The 15257-nt window shown below is 37.5% G+C and overlaps 1 protein-coding gene across 4 annotated transcripts in view; it reads right to left on the reverse strand.

Annotated features, from left to right (window-relative positions):
- Window positions 1–15257, reverse strand: part of UBE4B (ubiquitination factor E4B) — a 125113-nt gene that overhangs the window by 57521 nt on the left and 52335 nt on the right. For 2 of the 4 annotated variants that reach the window (XM_072819701.1, XM_072819700.1), the window contains exons 3-7: window positions 11323–11458; window positions 4845–4932; window positions 3626–3770; window positions 882–1110; window positions 6–422 (exon numbers count right to left, since the gene is read on the reverse strand). In XM_072819701.1, coding sequence (XP_072675802.1) covers window positions 6–422; window positions 882–1110; window positions 3626–3770; window positions 4845–4932; window positions 11323–11458 — 1015 coding nt within the window. Of the gene's footprint in view, window positions 1–5; window positions 423–881; window positions 1111–3625; window positions 3771–4844; window positions 4933–6390; window positions 6468–11322; window positions 11459–15257 lie in introns of all 4 variants that reach the window. The other 2 variants (XM_072819702.1, XM_072819704.1) reach the window with 2 other exon arrangements.

The following is a 15257-nucleotide window of genomic DNA, read 5'->3' on the forward strand; positions in this document are numbered from 1 at the left end:
AATACCTAGGAGAGATCCTTAGGGATGAGGGACGTCTGCTCACGGCACTGGGTGAGGCGGCCACTGAAGGGGGCCCCAGGCTGCTGGGTCTCTGTCTGAGAGAGCTGGCAGGAACCGCTTGAGGGCTACTAGCAAGGGCAGGGAGGCTGGGCGAGCTGGACAGAATGGAGATGCCTGGGGATCGCGGGGTAGGAGAAGTCGAAGACCCCCACGGGTGGGTGACAGTGTAGGGGCGATACCGTGGAGAGGAGGGCTGGCTTCCTGTGGCAGTTCCAGAGGCCATGCCACCATGCGGGCCGAGGGAAATGGAGGGCACAGCCATCTGGCCAGCCACACGGGCAGGGGGGGAGGCAAAGGATGGACTCATCACTGGCACCGAGCTCCAGAAACTTGTACTGGGAGCTGGGCTAGTTTCATAGAGGCTAAATCAGTGGAGAAAGAGAGGAAAGAAGAGAAAAATGAAGAAAAACTTGAGGTAAATATCTAAAACGGAAAATATCAAGCTTTTAAAGAACAGCACAATGACACTTCGTATCTCTAAGCATTCAAGTGTACAAATCTTTCAGATACTCATCAAACTAGTTATAATCTAATTACCATACTGATCTAGAGGCTGCATTTACAGTATGAGAAAGCCATCTTTCCAAAGAATAATGTACTGTATACAGTCATTTGTTTCTAAAATTTACTGAAAGCCAAACCATGGGAAGCCAAACAAACCAATCTGGAAAAGACAAGACCTTCAGCCATGACTAGAGGCACCCACCCAGAAAGAACACATACCACAACCTGACAAAGGCCTGTGAGCCAGCAGTCCCTTCTCTTACATAATTCATGGCTGTTTTACTACCAAATAGATGTGCAAAAGGAACCGCACTAACCTAGAGAAAGAGCTGGCACCAAAGGAACCCACACCACAGAACATGGGGCTTGTTCCTGGGTTAGAGCCAGTAGTGAGCATTAGATTCCTGTCTGGTGACCGAGCTGCTGCTGCAATTGGCTGTGATGTGGCTGTCAGACTGGCAAATGGATTTTCATCTCTAGTCTGCGTAGACATCATTAGCACTTCCATTAAAATCTGGCCAATCAAGTCCTTAAAATCAGAGAACACTGTTGGAAAGGGAGAATAAAGAAGAGGTTACACATGGTTCTTTATATACATAGTTCTTGAATCAGCCAAGTTGAACCAGAGGTTCAATGGGGTATCTGGATTGGATTCTGGAACAGTAAAAAGACATTAATAGAAAACCTGGGGGCCCCTGAGTGGCTCAGCGGTTCAGCGTCTGGGCGTGATCCTGGAGTCCCAAGATTGAGTCCTGCATTGGGCTCCCTGCATGGAGCCTGCTTCTTCCTCACCCTCTGCCTCTGCCTCTATGTCTCTCTCATGAATAAATAAAATAAAATCTTAAAAAAAAAAAAAAAAAAAGGAAAAGAAAACCTGGTGAAATCCACATGAACTCTGAGCTCAGGTTATGGTAATATCTCACTTTTGACAAATACACTATGGTTACATAAGATGTCAGTGTTAGGGAAACTGAGTAAAGGGTATACGGAACTCCTTAAACTATTTCTAAAACTTTTCTAAAAATCTAAAAGTATTCCAAAATAAAAAACTTACTTTAAAACAAAAAAAAAGAAAGAAAATCTGGAGTGCACCCAACGAGTATCACTGCTGATATATATTAACTGCAAAAAGAAGCTACTCCTAGCTACAGGCATTCATTTATGATACTAGAAATAAAGCCGGGTTGACATTTCTTCGCCTACATACGTCTTATATACAGTAAAACTATTACATGGGAGGTTCAAAATATTTTATGAAGGGTCTAATATCTAGTCACCATCTGGCTTTTTGGAGCAAATTCTATTTTCTAACTTCTTCCTTCTTTAAAGTTCCCAAATGCCTTATTGTAGCTCTTTAGATACATTTTTATTTAATTTTTTTTTAAGATTTTAATTTATTTGCAAGATAGCAAGAGAGAGGGAGAGCATGAGCAGGGGGGAGGAGGAGAGGGAGAAGCAGACTTCCTGCTGAACAGGAAGCCTGATACAATGTGGGGTTCAATCCCAGGACCCTGGGATCGTGACCTGAGCTGAAAGCAGATGCTTAACCAACTGAGCCTCCCGGGTGTCCTAGATACCCTTTAAATTTCACTAAATAAATAAGAGCTGTAACACATATAAATCTTATCTGATTTGGCTCCCACTTACATATGTACAAGACAGATTTAAAGAGTCTTAAGGTTGGGCAGCCCCGTGGCTCAGCGGTTTAGCGCCACCTTCAGCTCAGGGTATGATCCTGGAGACCCAGGATCAAGTCCCACATTGGGCTCCCTGCATGGAGCCTGCTTCTCCCTCTGCCTGTGTCTCTGCCTCTCTCTCTCTCTCTCTCTCTCTCTGTGTGTCTCTCATGAATAAATAAATTCTTAAAAAAAAAAAAAAAAGAATCTTAAGGTTTACAATAACAATAAGGGGGCACCTGGGGGGCTTAGTTGGTTAAATGTCTGACTCTTGATTTTGACTCTGGTCACATTTCAGGGTCATGAGATCAGACCCCGCATCAGGTTCTGTGCTCAGTGTGGAGTCCGCTAAAGATTCCCTCTCTTCTTCCGCCCTTCCCTCTACTCTCTCACTTTCTCCAGGATAAATAAATCTTAAAAGAAAAAAAAGTAGCTGTTATTTAAAAAAAAAAAAAAAAAGAATAACAATAAGTGGCAGGCTTTTATTTTTATTTTTTTATTCTTTTTTTAGTGGCAAGCTTTTAAATACATGGGTGCTAGGCTCATATGTACAACCAGTTAATAAGAAGATCCTAGTAAAACCAAAAGTAAACTATCCATTTGCCAGAAACATAGGGGACTTTTTCTGTCTGGGAAGATGGATAGCACAAAAAAGGGAAAGATGATCTCCTCTTCATTCGCTCACTTAAAGTACATCTATTGAAGGATTATTAAATGCAAGGCATCCTTCTAGGTACCAGGAATAAATCAGCAAGCAAAACAGACAAAAATCCCTGCCATCAGGGTTATATTCTAGTAGTATGCAAATGGACACTACAGCATACCACCCTTACCTCTTCTGCATTCCAAACGACTTCTGTAAAGAAAAGTGATAGTGCCCTGTAATGCTGGTATCTTGCTGAAAATTTTATTACATTATAAAAGTGTGGTTTAGTGTAGCTTCTTAAAATAGTATCCTGGAAACACAGCAAAATATCAATATGTTCTATCCTGCTAAGCAATTTAATAAAACGGATTTACTCCACTGTCTACACATGACCTGACAGGCACTTAAAACAAGTACAGGTCATACAGAGGACCTCTTGCAGGATCCCAGGAGACCGCCTGGTACACTCCTATTTTATTAGAGACATTAATAACTTCAACTCTGAAACAATAGAGACCATTAACGTATTTATATAGTTTTCTGCTAGAGAAATCATGCAAGATAAAAAAAAATCATCGATAAGAGAGTGGAAAGTGGCCCAACAGCAGTGTCCTCATCAAGAATGATCTCTGTATTCAAAAATACAACCCCAAAGCAAGAGAAAGTGAATGTGGGTAACAAAGAAGGACAAAGGCTCTTACATTCTTGTTATCATTTAACAGCTAAGCTAGATTCCTACCTTCTTTTGGGTTCTGCTTAAATTGTGCAGAAAGAGAAGAAAGAAAGATGACATCTCTGTCCCGGTCCTTCCAGGAGACACGAAAGATCTTACAGACCAGCTGTAAGGCCTGTTCTTCAGATACTTCAGAACCCGAGGAAGGCTCCTTGTGAGGAAGAAGATTTAGGGGTTAATTTTAATAATTCATTTACTAGTGAGGATATTTTAGAAATGCATACAGTAGTTCACCCACTGATTTTGGGAAAAATAAACTTGATACTATGACTTCAAAGTTACAACATGGAGGTTTCATGAGGTTATAATACAGGGGGAGGATAAAAGAGTAGGGGCATTATCTATTAATCCTATTTGTTTACTTTTCTGAATGCCAAAGGATCAGGTTAACATTAGCATATAACTAATTTTCATCCAAAAAATGTTCCATAATTTAATGTTACCCACTAGTTTTTGTCACAGATAAAACATCATATATATAAAAGAACTCTGTAAACATGCAAGAACTCTACAAAATAGAGCATCATGCCATTAGAAGACCACAGTCCAACAAATGACCATCACCATGTGCTGCTGGACACTCCTAATTCACTGCACAGAAAGTGATGTAGTTGTCTACCAGTTAGACACCATGACACCCGCCAAAACAGAATACCTCTCTGGCTAAATATAGGGAACTAAGCTCAGATGATAACAAAATATAAAGACTTCTTGTTGTAAATGAACTTTTTTTTTTTTTTTTTTGTAAATGAACTTCTAAGTGCTACTGGATTTCACATAAAATGGTCCAATGGCCATGTACGTATGGGATTTCTTGCTTCAATTCCCACCTATTTTCTGCAGAATACTACAAAAGATATGATGATCTACTTGAGTAACTCAAACAAAAGACCAACAGAAATTGTTCATATTACTGCTAAATTCATTCTCATTACAAACAAATTCATTGGTAGAAATATGGATCTGATACCAAGGTCACTGCTGGAGGATCTGACCAGATGAAAGAAGTGAGCTCTCCTTCCATTACAGCAATCTAGGCTATACATTTCTCCTCAAAAGAAAGAGAGTCTTTTTTTTTTTTTTTTTTTTAAGAGAGAGAGTCATTTAAAAAGGGTTTGTCGATTTGGGGCGGCCCACTCTAATCAGCTCTACAGATGTAAGAAATGAGTGTCTGTTTATATTACCTGTACTAAAAACAGAAGCAAGGGCTTCATCTCTTACCAACCTTATCGCTGAGGCTCCTCTTTTCTCTTCGATCGTTTTCATCAACCTCCATATTTTCTATTCCTGAATCCACATCCACCTGGGACATGCTTTAAGTATAAAAGACAAATAAGGCTTTTACCTTTTATAAATCCACCTAATGTCATAGCTCCTGATTGAGGAAAAGTTCTCAAATATCAGTCAAAATCAGCCAGGAAAACAAAATAATACAGGTTCATTTTTTTTTTTTCTGATTGACTTTTAAGAGTTCTTCATACACTAGGATGTAAACATTCTGTCTATCCTACTTGTTAGAAATATTTTTCCTAAGTTGGCATTTTCTTAGACTCACTTTCAAAAGCAAATTAGAACATATTTTCTATACATATTATATTAAAATGGTATACATACAATAGGAGCCTGATTACAAAAATCTGGTTAAACACATATTTTTCCCACATTAATTTTCCCAGCATCATTTATGGAAAAGACCATCCTTTTTACACAAATATGAAATCACCTCTCATAGGTCCAATGGCCATGTACGTATGGGTTTTTTTCTAGATATTCATTTCTGTTTCATTGGATAATCTGCCTATTCCCAGACAAAAACCACTCCATCTTACTTGCTAAAACTTCACAATAAACCTTGCTATCTGCTAGGTCAATGTCTCTACCTTATCCTCCTACTTCAACAGAGTCTTAGCCATTCTTGGCCTTTTGCTCTTCCATACATACTTAAGAATCAGCTTCACAGATTCCTTAAAAATGCTATTGGCATTTTTCACTAGAATTTCATTGGCTCTAGAGATCAAAGTGGGGAGAAATGACATCATTATCTTAGAGTCCATGGACAAGTGTCTCTCTTCAACTATTTAGGCCTTCTTTAAGGTCTTTCGACAAACTTTTTTTTAAAGTAGGCTCCACACCCAGCAAGGAGCCCAATGCGGTCTCAAACTCATGACCTTGAGATCAAGACCTGAGCCGAGATCAAGAATCAGATATTTAACCAACTGAGCCACCCAGATGCCCCTGGTCTTTCAATAGACTTTTATAGTTTTCTCCATAACTTTTTCACTTCTTTTGCTAAATTTATACCTAGGTACCATAGATTTTTAAATGAAACTGTGAATGGTACCTTTTTAAAAATTAAGTTCTCTAATTTCTTGTTGCTAGTCCATAGTAATGTAACTGATAGAGACCACTTAAAAGCAACTTGTTTACTTATACGTAGATTTACTAGGTAGAAAATAATTTCATCTCCAAATAATAACTTTTATTTCTTCCACTCTAATCTTTGTTTTTGTTTTACTGCACTGGGTAGGAACCCTGTGTTGACCAGACGTAGAAATAGCAGCCATCTTTGTATCATTTCCTGATTTTAAAGAGAGTGTTTCTAATTTCTCGCCCCTGAATATGAGAGTTCCTGTAATTTCTTGAGATGACCTTCATATTAGTCAGAATAAGGTAAACTATGCTGTGGTTACACACACACACACACACACACACACACACGCACACTTGGAAATCTTAGAGGCTTAATACTATAAGGGTTATTTCTTGCTTACGCAAAGTCTGGTGAGAGTGAAGCATCCTTACTCCATCTTTAATCTATGCCATCTGCAATACACAGCCTCCAAGGTCACTGGAGCAAGAGAAGAGAGGGATGGAGGAGGAACATCGGCTCAACTGCCTTCGCCTAAAAGTGACACATGTCACTTCCACTCACAGTCTATTGGACAAAAACTAGTCACCTGGCCCCCAATCTAACTGCAAAGAAAACTGGAAATGCAGGAGAGCATGTGGAATATTCGCTGAACTCTGATGTATCTTTCTGTTTTGTTCGTGAAGATTCTTATCATGGACTGATGTTGAATTTTATCAAACTTTTCCAACTACCAAGATTATATGGTTTTTCTCTTTAATATACAATGTGGGGAATGATATTTATAGATTCACTAATGTTGCACCCTCGCATTCCTGAGATAAACCCAAGTCACTCATGTTATGTTATATTATTACTTTAAACTAAACTTAAAATTGAAATATCTGTACAGACCTATCCACAGATGATCATGTGTTTGGCTGAATAAAGCTTCGCAAAAGAAACATACTGATGTACTCAATCAGCACCCACATCAAGAAACAGAGCATTACCAGCACCCCAAGAACATCCTGATGACCCTCCCACTCACAATCACGCTAGCCCACAGCAACCACTATCCTGGCATCCAGCCCCACAGAAGTTTTGTCTGCTCTTTATCTGTTACAATATCTGATTTGTCACTATCTCAAGACTTTTGCAAATATGTTCATGAGCATGATTACCATGTAATTTTTTTCTTTTATATTATTCTTGTCTGGTTTTGATATTAAGGTCTTATTAGCTTTGTAAACTGAGTTGGTAAGTATTCCCTATTTTTAAAAATTATCTGGAAGAATTTGTGTATAACTGGAACGGTAGAATTTGCCCACAAAATTACATGAGCAAGGTGCTTGCTTTGGAAAATTTTAAAATACCGATTCAATTTATTTCATGGTTTTTGATCATTTAGGTTTTCTCTTTCCTCTTGAGTTAATTTTGGGAGAATTAGGTTTTTCTAGAAATTTGATTTTCATCCAAATTCTAGGCTTATTTGCATGTTGCATATTTATATTTTTGCATGGAACTCTCTTTTTTAATAATAAGCACTACTGAGATCCCCTTTCTATGCAGGCATTGTTCTAGTTGTCTGAGAGGTCAATGAACAAACAAAAGACAAAACAATCCCTGTGTCTTGGAGCTTACCTTCTAGTTAGAGGGTAACATATAATAACATAATATTAGACCTCTAACCTCTAGTTAGAGGGTAACATAACAATAACATAATAAATAAGCAAAACATCATATAACTGCTATGGAAAAATTAAGGAAAAAAGATTGTAAATGCAGGCCTTTTCATTTTAAATGGGGTGATCATCACTGAGAAATGCCACATGAATACAAATAGGAGGCAGTTGGCCATGCACATATCCAGGGAAAGAGTCTTTTATTTCCAATACTTATTTACATTCTTTTTCTTTGTTTCATCTATATTTTAGCTTTATATTTTCTTCTAAGGACCACTTTAGCTACAACATGCAGCTCATAACCTGAAATATTTCTTATTGTTCAGTTTTAGATTCTTTCAAATTCCCATTATGATCTCTTTGATCTGATTTTGTAGCATGCTCTGTTTTAAAAATTGCCAAATGTATGAAGGAATTTTTAAAAGTTTTTTTCCTTTTATTAATCATCTAATTTAATGTCCTCATCAGAAAACATGATCTGTATCATGCTGCCTCCTGAAACTCTCTGGTTGTTGAGTATTAGGAAAGAATGTGTATTCTCCAACTGCAGAGTGCAAAGTTCTGTATCTGTCAATTAGATCAATCCTTTAGCTGTGCTGTTTAATTTGTTCATATGCTTACTGATGCTCATTCCTTCCGATTTATTGATGGATGAAAGAGATGGTTAAAATCTCCCATTATGATCATGTGCCACTTTCTCCTCAGTTCTACTGTTACGTGCTTTATTGATGTTGCTGTCCTATTACCAAGTGCATATACTTTGGAAACTGTTATATCCTACTATTAAACAGTACACAGTACTTATTTCTAATAATATTTTGTGCCTTAAAGTCTAACTTATGAGTATTAATTTACTTCAATTTTCTTTTGTTTAATATTTGTGTGGAATATCTTGTCCCTTTCTTTCACAGTCAATGAAAGATTGAAGATCTATCTAACCTAATGTTTCAGGTGTGCCTTCTGTAAACAAGGATAAAGCTGGGTTCTGTTTTGTTTTTATCCCGATCTAAGCCTTTTCACTGTAATTTACTGTGACTACTGACAAATTTCATTTCTTTCGACCTTCTTATTTTGTGCTCTTTTTTAAAACTCATAAAACACAAGTTTCTTCCCTCCTTTATTTATTTAAGATTTTATTTATTTATTCATGAGAGAGATAGAGAAACAGAAAGGCAGAGACATAGACAGAGGGAGAAGCAGGCTCCATGCAGGGAGCCCAGTGTGGGACTCAATCCCAGGACTCCAGATCACGCCCTGGACCAAAGGCAGGCACCAAACTGCTGAGCCATCCAGGGATCCCCTCCCCTCTTCCCTCCTTTTAAATTGACTTAAATCCCCCCAACTTCCAACCCTCATTTTGTATTTTCCCTTTACTGGTTTGGAAGGTATACTCTATTCCTGTTCTTTTGGTGGCTACCCTTGAAATTTTATCAAGTATCCTTAATTCAAAATCTAAAGTGGGCCAGGATCTTCACACCTTTCTCAAGTACAGAGACCTTAGAGCTAGCTCTAATCACTCCTGCTTCTGGTTTCCCTGCTATGCTGTCTGGCATGTTACATCTAACTCATTTTTCAACTTCTCTCTCCCAATATTATTTTATATACCATTACTACAGTTTTATACCACCAGTGTTTGTTTTGACTTACCGCATTTATTATTTTCTTCACTCATCCTACCTGCTTGCATCTCAGACATTAGCCCTGAGATCATTGTCCTTTTTCTTCAACTACATTTGTTCAAAGTTGGGGAGTCTTCTGGTGGCAGACTATCAGGTTGTTTTTGTTTGTTGAATCTATAAGTGTCTTTATTTCACTCTTGCTCCTGAAAGACAGGTGCACAGGGTACACAATTCCTAGCGGACAGTTAACTTACTTTCAGCATTTTGAGACTTACTCCTCCGTGTGACTTCCGTCACTCATTCATCTAATTATGGTTCTTTGGTAGATAATTTATTTTCTCTCTCTGGCCGCTTTAAAGATCTTTTGTCTTCAATGTTTGGAAATTTGACTATAAAATGTCCAGATATGAATTTCTCTTGGTTTAATCAGCATGTGAGTTGCTGAGCTTTTTTAAATCAGAGAATTTATATCATTTATCGACTCCAGAAAAATTTTTAGCTATTTATCTTTTTTGATAGTGGCTTCCAAACCAGTAGAGGAAAAAACATGGAATTAAGAAGGGTGCGGTGAATTGCTCTAAGTCTCTTTTCTCTCTTTTTGATATTTCTATTAGGTATATATATCGGCTGTGTGTCCATTATATCTCTAAATATCTTGCATAGTTTTCATCTCTTTTTCTCTTGGTGATACATTCTGGATAATTTCTTCAGCTCTACTATTTAGTTTGTTAATTCTCTAGCTACGTCAAATCAACTGTTTTAACTCTCACATCAAGTTTTCAATTTGAATTACCTTTTCATTTCTAGAAATTCTGTTTGGTTCTTTTTCAAATGTACTTGGTTGTTTTCATAGTTGCTTTCCCCTTATTTATGTTTTCAATTCCTTTGTAATTTATTTAAACATATGTATTTTGTACTCTGTATCTGGTAATTCCAAAACCCAAAAATCTCTAGATGAATAATTCTGTTGTTCCTGATTCTGTGGTATCTTACTCATAGTGGCTTTTATCTAGTGTGTTCTGTGATTTTTGACCATGAGCTCACACTTCTTGGAAGCTTTTCTAAGGAAATTCTCTGAAGACATGGATGATTTATGTTTAGTTCTACCAGATGCCTTATAGGAGGTATAGGCCTGGCTCCATTGTATATGGTAGTCTTAGTTTGAGGCTTTTCAGACTATATCAGTAGTGTAAATCTAGGTGCTAAACCCATATGAAGTCATCCACTGGCCATGAAATTTCAGAGATGACTTGATTTTTAAAAAATATATCTATTCAGTGCAAAGGTAATAAGAACATGATTGTTTTTTGCTCTGTGGGGTTGATTTTTTTCTACTTGATCTTTTTCCTGAGAATGCAGTCCTTTCTAAATTCTTACCTAATGTGAGGTGATCTCTGATTTGGCCCTCACCCCAACCTCTGCAAGTGCTGAAGCTCTATTCCAGTGCTTCTTAACCTTTTTCATATCATCACAAACATAGAAAATAGTATTTGTCTGGTCCACTGACATAAACCGTGGGAGCTGCTTCAGGACAGAGAATATGGGTCCTGGGAAGGAAGGGGAGTCCTGGCCTGCTCAAGGAATAAAGGAATCAATACCTCAGCCACTCTATCACCCACTCATGGCACAGACAGACTCTGCTCTAGGACATCCTTACCTTGAGGCTCCTAAGATGTGTGTGTCTTACCTGTCTGTACCCTTCCAAACTTTTAAATTTCACTGATCAGTAAAACTTTGAAGACATTTTTAGGGACTGACATATACTTGCCAACATGGTATGTACAAAATAAAGACATCAGGAAAAATTTTTAAAAATATATTTTACCGCTTATACCATTATTTCATAAAAGATATTTCAATAGCAAAACCAAAAAAACTTATAAAGAATATTTCAGAATAATACAAAGACTTATAAATCTCATAGATCTCGCACTAGTTTGCTAAGGACTGGCATAAATCTCTGGGCTGGCCCTTGGAATTAGTGGACTGGAATGACTGAATCTTTCCCTTTCCATAAATCCAATAGCTTATTGGAAAACTGGCTTACTTTACCTTTTTTCACAAGAGACCCCATCGATATCCATGCTCTGGGAACGTGAGAGAGACTGAGATTGGGTTTCAAGGCTATTGGAGGGCGAGCTGCTGAGAGAACTGACTCCTTCACTGCTCTGGCTTCGGTGAGCTACTCCTACCCAGAAAAGACATGAAAAATTAAGTTTCCTATGAAGTCACATTAAAGCCATTTGTAATGGCTACAGTATTAACATACACAATCAGCATTTGTACCATCACAACAGTCAGTAAGTGAGGAACTAGGAGATCATGCTAAATGTTTAATATTAAAATCATAGAAACATCAGCAAGAAATCATAGTTTATCCATATATGCCATATGAGGTCAGTGATCCAGCTACATCGGATAGCTAAAACTGACTCTTCATCACTTTTTCTTTCACCAATTCAAATATGGTCCCTGAATATAGATTAGCTTCCATGATTGTCCAGAAAAATCCTTGAAATGTACCAAAAATAAGATAAATTAATAAATGACTACAGAAATATATAGATGGATAGATGTGTGATACAGCAAATATACCAAAATGTTAATGGCAGGATCTAGATGGTGGATATATAGGTGTTCATTGCAAAATTCTTTTAACTTTGCTTTAGCCTTAAGATTTTCACAATAAAATGCTGAAAACATGCAAATAGAGCCATCTAAGTAAGCAATATCCTTAAATACAGATCAATTCACTTATTCATTGAACATCTCATGATGTTCTCTCATGAGAGCCTACAGTATAGTGAAGAACAGCCATGAGTACAGGGCAGATTATTCCTTATCAATGTCTTTAAAACCATGTTTTTCTCATAGAATTAAAAAAAATACTTTACAAATATCTTTCCATGAAAAAAAAAAGTTTTACCCAGCCATCTGCAAGTACTTTAAAAAACGTAATACTTATGTTGTTGTAAAGAATATGTGACCAACATTAAAAACAAAAACAAAAAACACAACAACTTGAATTACCATTTGTAGCTGAAACAAGTACCGAGTGGATAAACTTGAACCCAGCAGTCCAAGAAAGTAAACTTGCCACCCTTTCCAGTCTCTCATTGAAGAATATCAGAAAAACATTCATCCATTCCTGATAGCAGGTTTGAAGTATGCCTGTTTATTAAAGTTTCTGCAGGACTCATGAAAGAAAAGAGAAGCAAAATCCTCACTATTCTACCTAGACTCATGGAGAATTCAGAAAGCATCTAATCTGGCAAGAATTCTGAAATAAGCTTGGAGAAGAGAGTAGAACTTGAAAGTCATGAATTCAAGAATGTAACCCAAAGTAAGTTCTCAATAACTATTTACTGACAGAATAAATAACACAGTTTCAACAAGGTTCTTAAGGAGAATATTATTTTACCTATCACAATGAAAGAAAGGTCTAACTTTTTTTTTTTAAAGACTTTGTTTATTTACAGAGAGAGAGTATAAGCGAGTGCAAGCAGGGGGAGTGGCAGGGGTAGAGAGAAAGAAAATCTCAAGCAGACCCTACACTGAGTACAGAGTTTGATATGGGGCTCAATCTCACAACCCTGAGATCATGGCCTGAGCTGAAATCAAGAGTTGGACTCTTAACCAACTGAGCCACCCAGGCGCCCCTAACAATTGTATTATTTTTAAAGATTTTATTTACTTATTTGAGAGAGAGAGAAAGAGAAAGAAAGCAGGAGCAGGGGGAAGCACAAGGGAAAGGGAGAAGCAGACTCCCCACTGAGCAGAGAGCCTGACGTGGGGCTTGATCCCAGGACCCTGGGATTATGACCTGAACCAAAGGCAGATGCTTGACTGACTGAGCCACCCAGGCACCCTGTTCTTAACAACTTTAAATAAAACTAATTAATAATAAAGTTCAAGGGATGCCTGGGTGGCTCAGCAGTTGAGTATCTGCCTTCAGCTCAGGGGGTGATACCAGACTCTCGGGATGGAGTCCCACATTGGGCTCCTTGCGTGAAGCCTGCTTCTTCCTCTGCCTGTGTTTCTGCCTCTCTCTCTCTGTTATGAATAAATAAAATCTTTAAAAATAATAATAATAAAGTCCAATAATTTTTATGGGTTATCAATTAAGTAGCTTTAAAATTTCTACCTTAAAAAACTAGTTCTAAAATTACTGGTGGTTCAGTCAGTTAAGCATCAGGTCAGGTCATGATCCCAGGGGCCTGGGATCAAGCCCCACATCAAGCTCTCTGCTCAGTGGGGAACCTGCTTCTCCCTCTCCCTCTCTTTCTCAAATAAATAAATAAAATCTTAAAAAAAAATAAACTAAATTGTTTTAAAAAACTGTAACATAGCATACTATGCTATACTACATGTACAGTAACCCTACAGTAATGCAATGCCAGAGCATACCAAACAGTACAGAATATTGTTTGCAATATTTTTATAAACATCAAGGGTATCACCTGAATTCTTTTTTCCCGTACCCTCCATATGATCTTCATATCCTGAGACCAGTGGGGCAATCCTCCCCAGAATTTATTATGTATTACAGTGTTCCTCAATCTCTACATACCATCTACAATCTGGAGTGACCCCACTGCTTTCTTAAACTTAAAAAATGGATGGTATCTTTGATTTTATTTCGAATCAACAGAAATTAAATATCGTGGGTAAAACCAAATCAAAGCAACAGTACAAAATATCACTTTGTCCTATGATGCTCCCTCTCTCCCACCCTAACTTGGGAAATTGCTGTCAGGAAGCCAAGTTTCAAGGAATGGAGATTTTTCCCCCTCTTCTGCATCTCCATAAAAGCAGATATTGAAGATTTAAAATAGAGATAACCTCCTCTGATTCTCCTTTACAAGATGAGAAATTCTCTGCCTATCAATTTAAAAACAAGTCTCAAAAAGGGAGGGTGCGTGTAACAAGGAATGGAGAAAGCCATGTCTGCTTAATAAAATATGAACTACAAACTTTCAAGATAGCAGCTTTCTAAACCTTTATCACTATTAAGAGCTTGTTAAAGGAAAATTATACATTCTGGGCGGGAAAGCCGTAATTTTAAAGGAGATAAGGAGAATTTTACTTCTCTAAGATTTTCTTCCCAATACTGCAGTTTTCCTCAATGCTATTCCCTTTTAAGTATAAACCAGACCAAATGCCTATGTATGCTGTAGCACTGGATCTAGTCCAGTATTTTATACACACACACACACACACACACACACACACACACACACACACAGGCTTTTTAAATTCTAGTATAAAAAGAAGCAGAGGGATGCCTGGGTGGCTCAGCGGTTGAGCATCTGCCTTTGGCTCAGGGCGTGATCCCGGAGTTCCGGGATCGAGTCCCACATCGGGCTCCCTGTGAGGAGCCTGCTTCTGTCTCTGCCTATGTATCTGCCTCTCTCTGTGTGTGTCTCTCATGAATAAATAAATAAAAATCTTTAAAAAAATAAAAAATAAATAAAAAGCAGAGAATTGCCAAAAGGGACCTTAAAACCCCAATAAAGCTGTTACGAAGGTGTGTGTGTGTGGTGGAGGATGTCTTTAAAGGTCTTGGCCAATCTTCTTTTACAGATGAGAATACTGAGATCTATGAAGTCTAAAAACTTCTCTTAGCAAGTTAGAAACAGAGGCAAGATTAAAATACATGTGTCTTGACTCCAAAGAAAATGCTATTTCTCCTATCCCAAACTGCTGAACACTTCTTTGATCACAGCTATTTTAAACTAAAGCTATATCTTTCATACATTCTAAAATTATAAAAGCAAAACTTAAAAAGATATTTGTGTTATAAAAAGAATCATTCATTCTACTACTAATCAAACTTCTAGGCTAATTTACATAGATCCTGACAATGAACTAAGCTAAAGGGTTAACATTCATGGAAAACATAAAATACACTCGTAGTTTATTTGGCCAATACCAAACCTCATTCCTCAAAACTACATATGATGAGCATATTCTATTCCATAAAGTCG

Source organism: Canis lupus, chromosome 3, assembly GCF_048164855.1.
Source record: "Canis lupus baileyi chromosome 3, mCanLup2.hap1, whole genome shotgun sequence".
NCBI lineage: Eukaryota > Metazoa > Chordata > Mammalia > Carnivora > Canidae > Canis > Canis lupus.